We start from the raw sequence: 17,308 nt of genomic DNA, 5'->3' as shown, positions 1-17,308 counted from the left end.
CCTTCAAAGTATTCTATTTTGACTATATGATTAGTTAAAAGTGGCCAACATGTTGATAAGAGCAGATGAAACTCATGAACACTAATTACTTCATTTGATTACTGAATCCTCCTGTCCCTTCCCCAAAACTGGGCATGTATAAGGAAAAGAGAGGAAATTAATCTGTTTGAGGGTTTGTTATGGAGGGTGGACACTAATATCCTTAAGTAAAATTAAAGTAAAACTAATATGAATTTTTTTAAAAATCAGAATATTGAAATAAATGGTACCCAAATGACAATTAGGCTCTCTAGTAAAGCTTGGAATGGCAATGAGGTCATGACATTCCAAGTCTAAATTGTAACGTCTAATGTCAAACTAATGTAAAACTCTAATGTCTTAGAGTTTCTAAAATTAAATATTAGCTTCATGAATACAACCAATGGAATACACCTGAAAAATTTCTACTACTTTAAAATAAACTTTCCACCAGGCACGGTGGCTCATGCCTATAATCCCAGCACTTTGGGAGGCTGAGGCGGGTAGATCACGAGGTCAGGAGTTCCAGACCAGCCTGGCCAACATAGTGAAACCCCATCTCTACTAAAAATACAAAAATTAGCCAGGCATGGTGGCATGCACCTGTAGTCCCAGTTACTCAGGAGGCTGAGGCAGGAGAATAACCTGAATCCGGGAGGTGGAGGTTGTGGTGAGCTGAGATTGCACCACTGCACTCCAGCCTGGGCAGCAGAACGAGACTCCATCTCAAAAAATAACAATAAAAAAAAAATTAAATAAACTTTCCAAGTTGGAAGTAATGCATATCAACTCCTTTTCCAGTAGAAGCAGCTTCTCTGCATTCTGAACCAGTAATGAAATGTTGGAAAATTGCTAACAGCCCACAGTTGTTCCACCATACTTTTCAAAGCATTTTAAACTTTGCAGAATTTCTTGTTTTTCCTCTCTTTACCTTCCCTCCTTATCATTCCTTTCCTTCCCCGATTATATATCAAGAGCTTTTAGGTCTTAGCCTTTTATTCCCAACTTTAAAGGCAGGTGAGCATAACTGATCGTTTTTATTTGAACTTTTTTCTCTCTCAAAGTTTTCTAACTTGCTTTGCATTTACCCTGGTAAACAACCTGGGCCTTAATTATCTGCACCAGTTTATTCAAGTTTAGATGACTCAGATCCTGTTTCTTACTGTCTAAATCACTTTGATTGGTGAGAGGTAGGCAAAGAGGCCACATCAATCAACATTTACCTATCAGTCACTGTCTTTCATAAAAATCTAGATTAAAAAAGAAAATGTGCTGGGTGAAGGAATTGCCTTCCTATCTCAAGCCCCTTGTTAGTACAGACCACAGTTTCTTAATGTCAGCCCTACTGACATTTTGGACTGGATAATTTATTGGTGTCGGGGCTGTCTTGTGCATTGTAGGATATTGACAAGCATCTCTGGCCTCTGCCCTCTAAATGCCAGTGGCACCTCCCTCCACAACTGTGATAATCAAAAATGTCTCCAGATATTGCCAACTGCCCACCAGGGGAAAGAGCAAAATCAATCCTGGTTGAGAATCACTGGACTGAGTTGCAATAATCCTGAGGGATGGGAGTGAGTTTGATTCTAAGGTTTTTGGAGAAATCCATATCAGGAGCATGGCAGGATTTATTCACTAGTAAAATGGTCAAAGTTCCCACCTTTTTCTATGATGTGTTCAACTAAGGGACTCTTAATTCCATGCCCACATTCCCTTCTCCTACGAACAGCCTTTAAGCAATCTCACCTTTCTGGGCACTTACCGTTTGAAAGTAGTTTGCATAGTCAATTTCTTTGGCCACAAAACTGTACATGTCGGCTGAGAGCTGGTCCTGTGCAAGGCAAAATATACAACCAAGGTAAAACATAAACCAATGGAGAGTGGCTAATGCATTCATCAACACATCATAGGGAAAGAGTCTTAAACACTGCTTAATTGCAATTTTAATAATGCTTGATATGTTACAAGTTTCCCATGAGCATTTCCATACTTGTCAACCACAGCTCTGAAAAATGTGTAAGCTTGAAAAGAACACCTAGGTCAGTCATTTCCCCAGAGATTTTGACATTTGGACCACAGCTAGAGTGAAAGTCAAAGCTGGTGTAGAGGAGTGATGTGCAAATTAGTTTCATCCATCTTTACAGCTTGTGCCCCCAATTCTGAAGCAAGCTCCAAGTACACATTGTGCTACTGCTCTTTTGATAATGCCATTTCTTCTCTTTGATCCTTCCACTGGTCTGCTTCCCTTCATTCTCAATACTGACTCAATACTGATTGGTTGATCACAAGCATATGGGAAAGAGATGGAAATGCACCAGCTTGGAGGAAGCTTGGATAAGACAGGTGCACAGGAAAAGGATTGTTGACTCAACACTTGGCAACATCTGGACTCCTGCAATACTGCACACAAATCTAATGGTGCAGTATTAGATTCAGTTGTCCATGAGATTAGGTGACCTAAAGCTGCATTGAAATCTGGAATGTTTTGTCCTCCAAGGAGAACAGTTTTCAGTTCTATGGAATCACTCATAGCATGGCATAATAGAAGTACATTTTGAGCGGAATGTAGACTCTGTCATTAACCGTATTTTTGAGCATGTCACTTGTCCGAACTTGCTTGCTCAAGTCATACAATCTCTAAGGTTCCTCCCTGTGCAGCCACTCTAGGATGGAGATCCTTCTAGAAGAGGCACTTAGTTGAGGAGAGAAGAATCTATGTGTTCAGGCTGGGGCAAACATGGCAACAGCACAAGAGCGCTGACCTAGATGCTGAACCAATGAAAGCAGGTAACTATATGCATCAGGAAGAGCCTGTTTCATGAAACCCCAAGCAATCTGCACCAACCCCATAACCCTCAGTCTCTCTAGCTGCTAATTAAGCCTCTTCTCATTAAGAACACTGGGATGTGCAGGAGCAATCTGTTTCCTTTCAATATCTGTGACAGGCAATTGCTGAGAACATCATTCAAGAGTTCTTGTACACAAGGCAACAGAACAGAGTCACAGAGTTAAAAGAGGAAATGTGTTCTCTAGAGAGCTTGAAGTACAGATTAGACAATGCTATGCTTGGTCCAGTTTCACAGAATAAAGAAAGAATAAAGGAAATTAACTTTCTAGATGCCAGGCACAATGTTACAAGGAATTCTCTTCTAACTCCCTTAGGTTAAGTATTGAATTTCCAATTTCAGATCTGTAGGTAGCAGGAGATCAAGGATCTTATCTGTCACCCACCGTCTCAAAGTGTTTAGCATAGTAGGGGTGCCACAACTATTTGCTGAATGAACAGATGAAAAAAAAATTAAGGCTCAAGGATGGTAAATTTCCCAAAGAATAATAAAATGGGCTCAAAGATCACCTCAGCTCCATTTCACCAGAGGTCCCTTAAATAAATGCTTTGTAGGCTGCCAAGTTGGGAATCAACCTTGTCTGTCTTCCCTGCAGCAGCTTTGCTCATCACCAGCCAGTCAGCTGGAGGACAATACTTCAAGTCAGAGAAAAACAGAGTTAAGTGATACAAATGGCTCAGTAGACACAGGAAAGGAAGGGAGGGCCTGAAGGACTAAACATTGCATCAAATACACCTTCAACAATTTGGCATCTGTCCTTCTCTAACTGATGACCCTATAAAAATCTATATGTGCCCTCAGGAAGAAGAAAGGATTTTTAAAGGCATGATTGGACTTCTGTGCTATTAAGTTAACAATATAGATTCTAAAAAAAAAAAAAAACCACACTTCAAGTAAGAAGTAAGAAAACTATAAATCAAATTCTCACTTGTCTAAATCATTAGCAAATTTTCTTTATAAAGGTAAAAAACCCTTTCATCATTAATCACCAGAATTTAATGCATTTTGAAAAATCACGTTTTCCAATTTTACAACTAATCCACACTCAGAAAAATTAAAAAGTAACCAAATTAACCTATAATCCCACCAGGCAGCTTTTTTTTTTTTTTTAAATTTATAGCTAACCAAATGTCCCAGAACTGTTCATGAATTGAGCAGACTGCTCTATGGTATGAAAATGTCTTATTTATCAGATGAAACCACATTGTATTTGGATTTTCTTCATGCTGTAATGTCTTTTCTCACTGATCTATAAATTTCTGAAATAGTTCCTAAGTTTTAATCATATGACTGTATAATGTATTTTAAGAGCTAGTAATTCAAAGCTCTAGTAATTCTTCCACATTAACTTTTGAAATCTTTTTTCATTCTTTGAAAAACTTACTACAATTATATCTACTTACTACAGTACTAATCAAATTAATTCTGGGAAATTCAAAGTGTTTATAATATTAACTCTTCTAATCTAGAAACAACTCTCAATTTTATAATGTCTTCTTGTCATTATATTGTCAAAGATTGTCTTCTTGTCAAATCTTGTTAGCAATATTTTACAATTCATGAGTTTGTGGTAGAATAGCTCATGATTTTATGGTAGATTTTTTTTTTTTTTCTTTCGCCCAGGCTGGAGTGCAGTGGTGCAATCTTGGCTCACTTGCAACTTCCGCCTTCCAGGTTCAAGTGATTCTCCTGCCTCAGCCTCCTGAGCTGTGACTACAGGCATGTGTCACCATGCCCAGCTAATTTTTGTATTTTTAGCAGAGACAGGGTTTCACCATGTTGGTGAGGCTAGTCTCGAACTCTAGAATCTCAGGTGATCCGCCCACCTCGGCCTTCCAAAGTGCTGGGATTACAGGCATGAGTCACCGCACCTGGCCAATGGTAGAATTTTAAATATTCTGTTGTTTAAAAAAACCTCCAAGGTATTTATAAATACTGGTCTTTTAAATAATTTTTCTTGGTGAAAAGCACACCTTGATTTTTATTGCTGACTTCCAGTTTCTGGTCCAGCACGTAAGGGGCTTTGAAGTCAGTCCTAACAGGTAAAAAGCTGAACAAACTGAAACTCAACAACTCTTAGATTTGGCAGAGAAGTGAGTTCATAGAGCAAACTGCTGCCCTGAAAATTGGAGACACAGGCAGACAAACGCAAGAATTACAACTCACTGAAACAGAAAGCTACCAGCAGAAACCTCAGCCAAAATCAGTACTGGGGCAGGAAAACCAATACTGTAATTGACTAATTGATGGAGGCCCAGCATGGACAAGTCTGAAAGTTAAATCCTCCAGGGGGACCCACTTTTACCTCTAGGAGCTCTAGGACCAGGTTCTCACAGGGAATTTCAGAGAAAAATCCTCTCCTGCTTTCAGCACTGGGAGGAAAAAAGTAGTCATTTTGAAATATACTAGAGTACTCCATCCTTAACAAGGTCTGCCCTACAGAGAAATTATTTTACCAAAGCCTTTGGGGCTTTTGAAATTGCCTAATCTAGCAGGAGGAAGGGAAATACTCAACTCCAACCCACTCTAACCATTCTGTCCCACCTAAGAATGGAATAATAATAATTAAAACAACAACAACAACAACAAAATGAGAGGCACTGGTGAAATTCACAGCCCTAAGGCACAGGCTCACCAAAGAAAGAGATCTATCACAGCACTACGAATGCTTTCCCTTCTCCCACACCTTACCACATCTCCAAAGAACTATGTACCACTGTTTATTTTATAACACATCATGTCCACCTTTCAACAAAAAATTACAGATACAGTAAAAGGCAAAAAACAAAGAGACTGAACAAGGATCAGAACCTTAATTGAAATGGCCAAAATCCAAAACACTGACAACACTAAATGCAGACACAGATGTGGAGCAACAGAACCTCTCATATATTGCTGGTGGGAATGCAGAGTAGAGTCACTTTGGAAGACAGTAGGACAGTTTCTTACAAAACTAAACATACTCTCACCATATGATCCAGCAATTATGCTCTTTGGCACTTGCCCAAATGAATGGAAAACGTATGTCACACAAAAGCTTGCATGTGGACGTTTACAGCATTTCGTTCATAATTGCCCAAACTTGGCAGCCACAAAAATGTCCTTCAGTAGGCGAATGGATAAACTGTGGTATATCCAGACAATGAAATATTATTCAGGGCTAAAAAGAAATATGAGTTGTTAAGCCATGAAAAGACTTGAAGGAAACTGAAATGCATATTACTACGTGAAAGATGCCAGTCTGAAAAGGCTACATACTGTAGGATTCCAGCTATATGACTTTCTGGAAAAGACAAAACCATGTAAACAATAAAAAGACCAGTGGTTGTCAAGGGTCAGCAGGGAGGAATAAATAGGAGGAGCACAGAGGATGTGGGGACAATGAAATTATTCTCTAGGATACTACAATGGTGGATACAGTCGCATACATTCGTCAAAGCTCCCAGAATATACAACACTAGGAGTGAACCCCTGAGTAGACTATGAACTATGGAAGACAATGATGCGCCAATATAGGTTTATCAATTGTAACAGACTCTACCACTGTGTGTGTGATGTTGACATTGGGGGAGGCTGTGTGTGTTTATGGGCCAATGAAATATATGGGAGGTCTCTTTATATTCCACTTAATTTGGCTGCAAAATTAGAAGTGCTCTAAAAAATAAAGTTTACTGATTCAAGAAGGTTTGTGTAAAAAATCATTTCAAAGGTTAAAAAAAGTGCAAAATCTCTGTTTTTCAGAATCACAGATTTGAGACAGAGATCTCTGATGCAGGTCAATTTTATTTTTCTATGCTCTTCTGATTTGTTTTGCTTGTTTTTCAGGATCTCCTATTATCTGTACCTTGGTTTTCCATTATCTTCAACATCTGTCATCTTTTCTTTCATTCTTTTTGGCTCTCACCTTAACATTCTAGAAGAAATTCTCAAATTCTTCTCTACATCATTGGCTTACCTTTCTGCAGTGTCAATTCGGTTGTTGACTAAAATCGATGCCATACCTACATTATTTTTCTACTTAAAAAAATATTTCCTAATCTCATTCAGTTCCCTTTCCACTTTACTTGACAATTTTATCTCACCTTTATCTATTGGTGCCTAAAATCCATATTCCCTTGATTTCTTCTTTTTTTTTTTTTTTGAGATGGAGTCTCACTCTGTTGCCCCAGCTGGAGTGCAATGTTGTGATCTCAGCTCACTGCAACCTCCACCTCCCAGATTCAAGTGATTCTCCTTCTTTGGCCTCCCAAGTAGCTGGGATTATAAGTATGAGCCACCACACCCAGCTAATTTTTGTATTTTTAGTAGAGATGGGGTTTCACCACGTTGCTCAGGCTGGTCTCAAACTCCTAACCTCAGGTGATCCACCTGCCTCAGCTTCCCAAAGTGCTGGGATTACAGGCATGAGCCACCGCGCCTAGTCCATATGCTCTTCAGTCATATTTGAGGCATCAAGACATGCTGTCTGAAATTTATTGTTATCATATGTAAATACTTTTTAAAAGTGTTCTATTTTTGCATACTTTATTATTATCGTCAACATAGAAAAATAATCTATTCAGGATTATTTTTTGACCTTAAAATGGTAAGCATCTCTTTCCTGCCCCTCCCACCCACTCTGATAGAATCTTCTCAGACCTAAGTTCTGTCTGATATAAATTTAGTGACTCAGATCTTGTGGGGCTGCTGCTATAGAGGATGCATGCGGTCAACTTCAGAGATCATAATAAAAATTATTTTAATTTGTTGAAGTAAACAGACCAGGGAACATCTTTGTACATGATGTCTTCTGTCCTCCATGTTAGGGAAATGATCTGGCTGTGCCCAGACTCCTTGTGGTACTATTGCCTGACACGCCAAGGAAGGTCCCAGCCGTGTTTCAGGAAAATCCACACCAGTGGAAGCTCTGCCACCAGTTGGCTTCTCACTGGGTGTGGCCATGCTTGCCCATAGGTCTGCCGGGCTAGATGCTTTTGGCAGAAGGGATTCCAAGTAACATAAATGCTTTTCGACCATTCCACAGCCTTCCAAATTAGAGAGTAGTCATGGGTTCTTCCAGGATCTCATTTACTTCCCATGACATGGCACTAATTTTGTAATAAGGAGTTGTAGGTTCAGACTCAAGGTTGCCTTTTAGTCTAACAATATATGTGCTCTTCAGATTACAGGGAGGAAAAAATGAGCTAGACATCTGTCTTTCTGTTGTTGTCTTTCCCAGACTCAAGTTTGATTTTCAAAAAGGAAAGATTATACATCGAAGAAGAATAAAATAGAAAAGAAGAGATACAAACTAAAAGAGAGAGACGACAAGGCTAAATGAGAAAAACAGAGATGTGGGTGAAGCAAGGATAAGAATTTATGTGAGGAAATATGGGGAGATAAAAGCAGGAAAGGTGATGATGGAAAGTGTCACCTTACAGTGAAAATCCTAAGACTGCAGCCAGTCTCCTGTACAAAGCAAAAGAAAACTGACACTGCTGTCGCCAAGTGGATTAGGTTTGTAGTCACTGTCCTCTATTATTACATCATTGCTCACGGGTCCTTCTTCACTTTCTCTCCTCTTACTGAAAAATTATCAGCTACTTATACTTCCTTGGATATATTGATTCAGGGGTCTTTTATAGAAAGCCTTGGGAAGAAAAGAGAAAGCAGGTACCACTTGTGAAGAGTTGGGCTTGTCTCGTCTTGAAATAGGGAGCAAGGCAGGATTTGGATGGGCTTCTGAAAGAATACAGGCAGGCAGTGCTGCACCTGCAAGCCTGCCTGAGGTCTCAGTGGGTTTTGTCTTATGGAACCCACCTTGACTTGGCTTTCGTGGTGGGCTAAATCTCTCTGGGTCCCAAAGATCTGGGGAGCTCTGCTTGGTCCTCAAAAAGGAGGAATCAGATTACTACTTCATTAACTTTCAGTCTACAAACTTGCACTTGGCTGATTTGCCACAATATAGGAGATCCTAAACACTTGCCTGCTGAGGAAATACAAAACCATGAAGAGATTCCATTCAAGGAACCCCAGCAAGGGGAGGTAGGAAGACCAAGGTAGATATTTAAAACAGTTGGCAATCAGCAAAGTAAAAATAAAAGAATAATCAGAAGAGAACTTTAACAAAATCAGCACTGAGCACTCTCAAGGAGATCAGCTCAGCACACAAATGAGACTCCCTTGAGCACAAAGTAGGGTTTCATGAACTGGATGTGATCATTTCAAAGTTCATATATTAAAATGGATGTAACAGACTAGCCAAGATAACTACAAAAAAAGGAGTGGGGGCTACCTTACTGAAGATTGTATTTGCTATGAAATCATTAGAATAGAAACTGCATACTATTGTCTCAGGAGCAGGCAAACAGATTAATGAAACATAGAGTCCAGAAATAAATTTGAGTAATTAGATAGTGAAATTTCACGTCAGGGGGAGGTAGCTTATTTAACAAATGATGCTGGCATAAATGACTATCCATCTGAAAAAAAAAAAAAAAAAAAGAAACCCCAACCTCACATCATATACAAAAATAAATTTCAGATGTATTAAAGTGTATAAAATAGGTGTATAAAATGAATTTAAAACTTTAACATAAAATTAAAGAAGAAAAATCACTTAACTTTTGCATAGAAGATGCCTAAAGGGCTACCCAGGATCTTTTCCCATGCAAAGGAAACACATTATTAAATTTTTAATGGTAGATGTCAACATAAAGTCAAAAGACAAATGGCAGACTAGAAAAGGTATCTGCAGCACAGCGGGCAGAAAAAAGTTTAAAACTGCTGATATATAGAGAATTTTTATAAATTGATATTTCAGAAAAACAATAGAAATACTGGGCCAATTGCCAATGCAAATAGGCAATTCAACAAATTAAGAATGTGTATAAATACATGAAGAATGTCCAATAAATACATGATACCCATCGCCATTTATATTCAGGGAAATTAAGAACACAATAGTGAAGAGGTAGTTTTTCTTCCCTCACCAAATTGGCAAAAACTGAAAATAGGAGCAACATACATTAGAAGATGAAGGAAAATGTGCAGTTTTATATACTGCTGGTGGAAATGTAAAATGCAATTTCCTTTTCACAGAAGTAAACTGTCAATAGCTATGAAAATTTAAAAATGTATGCATAGACTCTGACCCAAAAATGTCACTTCTTGGAATCTATGCTATAGAAAAAAAATTACCAGGGTACAAGGATATACATACAAGTATATATTTATTGTATCATTTTTGGGAATGCTAAAAAATAAAACAAAAACACACCAGTTTGAACATCCATCAATAGGAAAATAGCTAAATAAATCGTGTGTGTGTGTGTGTGTGTGTGTCTATCCCTACTGTGGAATATCACGCAATTTATAAAAAAGACTAAGTTAGAACTACAGCTACTAACCTAGAGAGATGTTCAGGATGTGGTGTTAACTGAGAAAAGTAAATGGCAGATTAATATAAAAAATATGACCGTTTTATTAAAAACAAACATATAGGCCAGGTGTGGTGGCTCATGTCTGTAATCCTAGCACTTTGGGAGGCTGAGGTGGGCAGATCACCTGAGGTCAGGAGTTTGTGATCAGCCTGGCCAACATAGCGAAACGCTGTCTCAACTAAAAATACAAAAATTAGCCAGGAGTGGTGGCGTGCATCTGTAGTCCCAGCTACTCGGGAGGGTAAGGCATGAGAATTGCTTGAACCCAGAAGGCGGAGTGAGCCGAGATCGTGCCACTGTACTCCATCCTGGGTAACAGAATAAGACTCTGTCTCAAAACAAAACAAACACAAAACAAAAACAAACATATAAATAAGTAGGAAAATGCTTTCTATGACTGCGTATGATTATGAAGAAAAGTTTGGAGTATGATATCACAGGTGTTATCTAGCACTGGCTTCCTTATCCTTATAACTGTTACGACTGCTTGGCACCTAACAAAATGCACTGTCATAACGAAGTCTTAACAAATATTGGCGGCGAGGTTTCTATCCTGTTTGGAAACAGAAAGTTTATTGGACAGGAAGGGGGAGAATATTAGCATTTTTCTTTTTATATTTTTGTATTTTTTTAACTGATTATGCTGAACGTGTACTATTAATCTTTGAAGAGGAAATGCATATATTTTTGGCACAATAGCAAATACAAGAAGCAAGACAGGAATGGATAAAGCTACTGAACTTTTATTCTGATCTATTTGGATATTCACATCCAGCATCCCTGCTTACCACTACCCTCTCTTGTCTATTGAAAAAGAAATTAAAAGAAAAAAGAATTCTTAACAGAGGAACACAGATCTATGGTAGATAAAGAATGCACAGTAGGCCAGGCACGATGGCCCATGCCTATAATCCCAGCACTTTGTGAGGCCGAGGCGGGTGGATCACCTGAGATCAGGAGTTCATGACCAGCCTGGCCAATATGGTAAAACCCTGTCTCTACTAAAAATACAAAAAAAATTAGCCAAGCATGGTGGTGCACACCTGTAATCCCAGCTACTTGGGAGGCTAAGGCAGGAGAATTGCTTCAACCCAGGAGGTGGAAGTTGCAGTGAGCCGAGACTGTGCCATTGCCCTCCAGCATGGGCAACAAGAATGAAACTCTGCCTCCAAAAAAAAAAAAAGAGAAAAGAATAAAAAAAGAATACACAGTAAAAAATGAAATTGGAAGGAGAGAAGAATTATGCTCCAGGAATACCCCACACATGCCAGATATTTGGCATTTATGCAGGAGTTCAAATAACAAATCAGCTGCACTCACAAAAAACCTTGCATGTGAAGTACTAGTCTTACTTTGCTTGGTTCCATAGTACTGTTGGCTGGGAGACAGTGAATTCTTTAAAAATCTTTCCGTGTTTCTAATTCTAGAGAGAAATTCTCTCTGATTCTGAATGTCACCTGAATGCAAGGTCAAAGCCACTTGCACAGGGTGGCTGTGAGAGGAAAAGCCAAAGGACAAGCTAAGACTAGACAGAGCCATGAAGAACAGAGATGTCCACAGGCAAACGGGTTATTCTCCTTCAAAACTGGATGTGATTAAGACAGGTTCCCAGAATAGTTACAGAAATGTGATGTTTTTGTTCCTTGGGTCTAAATAGAGTTTTGGTTTCCTTAGAAACCCAAGCTGACATATAGGCAGGTAAAGAGATGTACATATACGCAGAGTATCATGAACAGTCTATTGCTAATTAAGTCCTATAAAATATTTGCAAGAAAAGGAGATGGGAAACATCTGAATGAGTATAACAAAGGACATCATTACACGAGTACAGAGTCGCAGTTTTCAGAACGATGTCCTCTCTTTTAACAAGTGGGAAGTTCTCTTTGCTGTGACTCTCTTCATGGCTAGCATTTCGACTTCATAGATAAATGTCTTCCAGGAGGCATAGGATGGATAAAGTGACTCAGGAAATATCAAAAGGCAGCCAAAAAGGAAATAAAGTATCAACAGTGAGTCAAGGCTCCTCTATGGTCAAATTCTCAACTGTCCTTTGGTACCCAAAATTTATTCTTTGGGACTCAGATGATTTACACAAAAGCTTCACACAGCAATACAGGTCATTTCTCTTTGCCTAGCATGCAGGACCACCAATGATAATTGAATGCTGCCTCCCTGTCTAGGTCACCATCAAAGCCCCAACTCCTTGGGTTCATCCTGGACTCCTTGGAGATGCTAGCCAGGTGGGCTTGGGGACAGTCAGTTCAACCAGAGGCTCACTGGCAGAGTTTTAAGAGAACTCCAGCGAACAAAAAGGAAATCCCTAAGGGCTCCCCAGCCTGTCCCAGTAGAGAGGAGCAAAGAGGGCAGGTACCCTGCAAATCTCCACTCTGTTGGCAGCCTCTTCCATTTCTTCCCTGAGGGCATCAGCCTTGGCACCCGCAGGCTGTAAGCTGCTGGACAAACCTGAAGACTTGGAAGTCTGCTGCCACCTGATGGAAAATAGGAGAAAAAGAGACGTGAGACAGGTAGAGCCCTGGGGATCCCATGGGAGCACCGAGAAAACACCTGGTTACAAACATCACCCAGGGAACTACATACCCTCACTTGAAAAGGGAGGTCATGAAAAGGTACCGAGTACTAGGCAAGGAGGCAGTGGACCCACATTTCCATGCGTCAACTGCTGACTGAAGCTGAGAATCTGCGGCCCCTTCAGATAGGACAAGCATCCCCCGATTTGTCACCATTTTCACTATTGTCTTCCAAACACTAAAACCAAATGACAATCACTACTGCTGTCTTTTTTAAAAACTTAATGTGCTTTTTAATGAATAAATCATAATCATATACATCGATGGGTCCAATGTGATGTGTTGGGAGATAGGTACACATGTACGCACACACACAGTATGGAATGATTAAATCAAGCTAGTGAACATATCCATCACCTCACTCATGATTTTCTGTGGTGAGACATCTGAAGTTTAATCAGGGTGACTATAGTAATATATTGTATATTCTATATTTCAAAATAACTATCACTGCCCTTTAAGCACGGTCTCTATCATTGGTTTAAGTCCCCTGCCTGTCCTGTGGGAATTTGAGTATGGAAATCTTCTCCTTCCTGGCTGAAGCCAGGGACGGATGCTAAGTGAGAAGACATGCCGGTAAGATTAAAAACAAATCCAATAGCAAAAATCTCTACTGGTAAGCCCAAAACAATTTTTATGGCAACATTTAGATTCCTCATGAATGTTTTCTTAAAAATTGTGCCTTCTGACGAAGCTACTCAGAAAACTTTAGGGGGCAATACAAATATTTCTGGTTGCTGTGTTATCAGTAGGGAGTTACCAAAAGTAGGCCCTAAAAGATGGTTCCAATTATGCTAGATAGTAGTAGCTGAATTAGGTCTCAGCAGTGGGTTCCTCTCCTGAGTCTGTAAACTCAATGGGTTATAGAGGCCAGTAAGTTAAAAAAATAAAATAAAATAAATCAAATGGGCCATTATCTTAAAAACTAGTCCGCACGATCCTCTATTTCCTACTTGTAATAGAGACAGGAAATATAAAACTATTTCTCAGCTCTAAGAAAAACAATCCTGTAATCAGGAGGACAAACAGCAGCCAAGGCTGGCTTCAGTCTTGGGAAGTCAGGAGGGAGCAGGGGGAGCTGGGAACTTGGTAGGAGGGATCCTGCCTTGTCTAAGAGAGGATAGCTGTTCTCGAGCTCCAGCTGATGGAGCAGAGGTGGGTAGGAAGCTTGGCCGTGGGTTGCCAGATGTTTCAACTGACTAGAGAAGGAGCAAATTGTCACGTGAATTCTCCCAGTCAAGTGTGGCAACAAATAATTTCTTTTAAAAACCATGCAGGCCAATAGCCTACAGACCAAACAAGACAGAATCTATCTGGATTTCAGACCATCAGTCTGCAGTCTCTGATGCGGGGGCAGAAAGTGGAACGTCATTCTCATGTCAAGAGTCGAGAATCTAATCATTTAGTATTTTCTCTACTCCACTATTCTTTTCTCTTTTGCTATCTGCAGGAAAAACAGAAGAATGCAAGACTCTGTAACACAAGAAAAGGAAACTAAAAGTCTCTTTGCTGGTAAGAAAAAGGAGCAAAAATGAGGATTCTGTGTCACTTAAAGAATGCAATCACAGGAAAATTACTTTAAAAAGGTTTTGAGACATCAAGCTGGCTTGAAGCTCCAGAGATGAACACATGTTCTCCAAAAGATTCCTGATTCCAAGATAAGAATTCAGGGCAAACGAGAAAGGAAATATTCTACTGAAAGATGTTTCAACATCTAAATTGAAAAAAAATAACAGATCAAGAGTAATAAGAATTCCTGGGTAATTTTTTCTTATAAAGGTTTATCCTATATAAGTGATATATTTGATTAACACTCTCCCAGTTGAGTCATTTCAAATAAAGTATTAAAGTGTTGTGGAGTTTTGGAAAATAAAATATGAGATGCCATGGCTGTAATTTATATCTCAGGCAATAACTATAACGCAATGGTAGATTATGGAATTAAGTTATAACCACCATCTGACTCATGCTACCTGAAGAAAAAATAACTAACCAACATGTAAGTGTTAAAAATATATATAAAGTGACTACAAACACTAAGTAGATTTTTATGGCTTTGTAACTCAGGATTAAATTTTTTAAAAAACAGAATCATACTAAATATATGTATATTAAAATGAAGACATTTTCCCAAGTTCTTTCTTTTCTTTTTATTCTCATTTATTTTTTCCTCCAAACTGTATCCTGTAGTCAATATCTTGATACTTTAAAAACATACACCTTTCCCCTTTTTATAAGAAATTAAATTTACAATTAACAATATGTGAGTTTATATACATATATATATATGTCTGTGTGTGTGTGTGTACTTTTTTCTTTCATACCAAGTATCGCTCTGTCACCCAGGCTGGAGTGCAGTGGCGTGTGATCTTGGCTCACTGCAATCTCCACCTCCTGGGTTCAAGTGATTCTCCTGCCTCAGCCTCCCGAGTAGCCAGGATGACAGGCACACGCCACCATGCCCAGCTAATTTTTGTATTTTTAGTAGAGACGGGGTTTCACCATGCTGGTCAGGTTGGTCTTGAACTCTTGACCTTAGGTCATCCACCCTCATTCGCCTCCCAAAGTGGTGGGTTTACAGGTATGAGCCACCGTGCCCGGTCTATTTTGATATTTTGAAACAGTGACAAAATGTCCAAAATATGTTCTCTTTGTGGAACACAAATAGCAAACAAAATATCAAGGTAAACTCTTGTCGTGTGAACAGAAGAGTTTTGTACAGATACTTATGTTGGAAAAGGTGACATGAATTTTGTACAGAGGGTCATGCTGGGAAAAGTTTGTACAGATAGTCATTTTAGGAAAAGCGACATGAATTATGAATTTCAAGGTTTGGGAGTCTTTTCAGACCTCTGTTCTACACATAAACTCAAGAGCTGGACTGCTCTGTCAGAGGAAAAACAGGGACACTAGACATCGTCCAAGGAAACTTTGAGCTTTGAAAGTTGAAGAGCACAAGGATCATTTCTTCTCACCAAAGTAGCTGATGTGCCACCATCCTTCTCTGGGGAAAGAGGACTGTGACTGTTTGATCTGGGGGAGATGAAGATGGGACACAAGTTTTAATGAAGGCTTGGGAGAGATGAGAGAGAAGGGTGAGGAATAAGGGTTTAAAATTTCAGGTACCAGGAATATCTAAAGAAGGTAAATGCAGGTTGGTTGAGGACAATGGAATGTCCAGAAGAAGAATTTTAAAAGGCAGACAGGAGAGTGTCTTCAGTGGAGCATTCACTGTTCCTTCTATCTAGTCTTGCCCCTTCCTCTGCCATGGGCATCCCCTACTTTTTAAGTTCCTGCTTCCACTCCTGCACGAATGTGTGGTTGAAAAGGGGACTGCCAGGTTCTGCATGATCCAGGCAGTGAGTGGCCCAGGTGAGGGCCTCTGATCCAAGTCAAGCCTGTGCCATTCTTCCTCACATTGACCCAACTGATGAGTCATGGAAGTCTCGTGGAAGTCATGGAAGACTTTGCATATGAGCAAAGTGCAGACAAATGGAGCCTCTCTTCGGCACTTTCAGAATTGGGGCAAAAGGAAGAGGGCTCACAGCGGAGAGACATGAGCCCATGTGACATCCAGTGGCCTTGAAGAAATAGGATGTGAGAAAAAGTCACCTGTATGGGGAGGGGTGAGAGATGAGGAATGAGTTTTGATGGCCATCGAGACTCCGCTGCCAATTCTAAAGAGACTTCACACTGCTCCGCCTCCAGAATTCCACTTCTTAATTCCATAGGCTGCAGTTTCCACTCCAAAACCCTCCTGTCTTACACTATTTCACTCGCTTCCAAAGAAGGTTAGGGCCTCCATAACAAAGCACCACAGACTGGGTGGCTTAAACAACAGCAGCTTATTTTCTCACAATTCTGGAGGCTGGACTCCAAGATCAAGACACAGGCTGGAGACCTCTATCTGTGACTTGCAGATGGCTGCTGTTTCTGTCCTCACACAGCTTTCCTCTGAGTGTGTGCAGACAGAGCTCACCCTTTCTCCCTATGAGGCCACCAATCCTAGTGAAATAGGGGCCCATTCTTATGACCTCATTTAACCTTAATAAGGTTCTCCTAAAGAACCTATCTCCAGATACAGTCACATTGGGTGTTAGGGTTTCAACATACAAACTTTGGGGAGATACCATTCAGTCCACAGGGCCCAGAGGCAGCTGGTTCGGCAGAAATGGAAAGTGTATGTGTCCTGGGCTCAGGAGGGTTAACCTTGAGCTACCTGACCAGAAAAAAGTCAGGCTGACTTTGGAGAAAAATTAGACTCCTTCTTTAAGCACTGCTAAACCAAACCTATCCAAAAAAAAAGGGAAAAAAAGAAAAAAAGAAATTTGTGTATCATTCAATTCAATTCACAACCTTTAATTCAGTGTAAAACTTCCTGTAAGCATTAGTTTCTCTGAGAATACTGAGGTCTGTATCATTGGCTTTTGAAGGA

At 39.7% G+C, this 17,308-nt stretch overlaps 1 protein-coding gene across 5 annotated transcripts in view; it reads right to left on the bottom strand.

Annotated features, from left to right (window-relative positions):
- The window catches only part of ARHGAP44 (Rho GTPase activating protein 44), a 202,171-nt gene that overhangs the window by 47,831 nt on the left and 137,032 nt on the right, over positions 1–17,308 (bottom strand). For 4 of the 5 annotated variants that reach the window (XM_009189704.4, XM_003912366.5, XM_009189705.4 and 1 more), the window contains exons 7-8: positions 12,657–12,774; positions 1,781–1,849 (exon numbers count right to left, since the gene is read on the bottom strand). In XM_009189704.4, the coding sequence (XP_009187968.1) occupies positions 1,781–1,849; positions 12,657–12,774 (187 nt within the window). The remainder of the gene's footprint in view (positions 1–1,780; positions 1,850–12,656; positions 12,775–17,308) is intronic. The other variant, XM_017950354.3, reaches the window with a different exon arrangement.

This window comes from Papio anubis, chromosome 17 (assembly GCF_008728515.1).
Source record: "Papio anubis isolate 15944 chromosome 17, Panubis1.0, whole genome shotgun sequence".
NCBI classification, from domain to species: Eukaryota; Metazoa; Chordata; class Mammalia; order Primates; family Cercopithecidae; genus Papio; species Papio anubis.
Note: the sequence above shows the minus strand (reverse complement) of the source record. Positions and strands in the feature narration are given on the sequence as shown.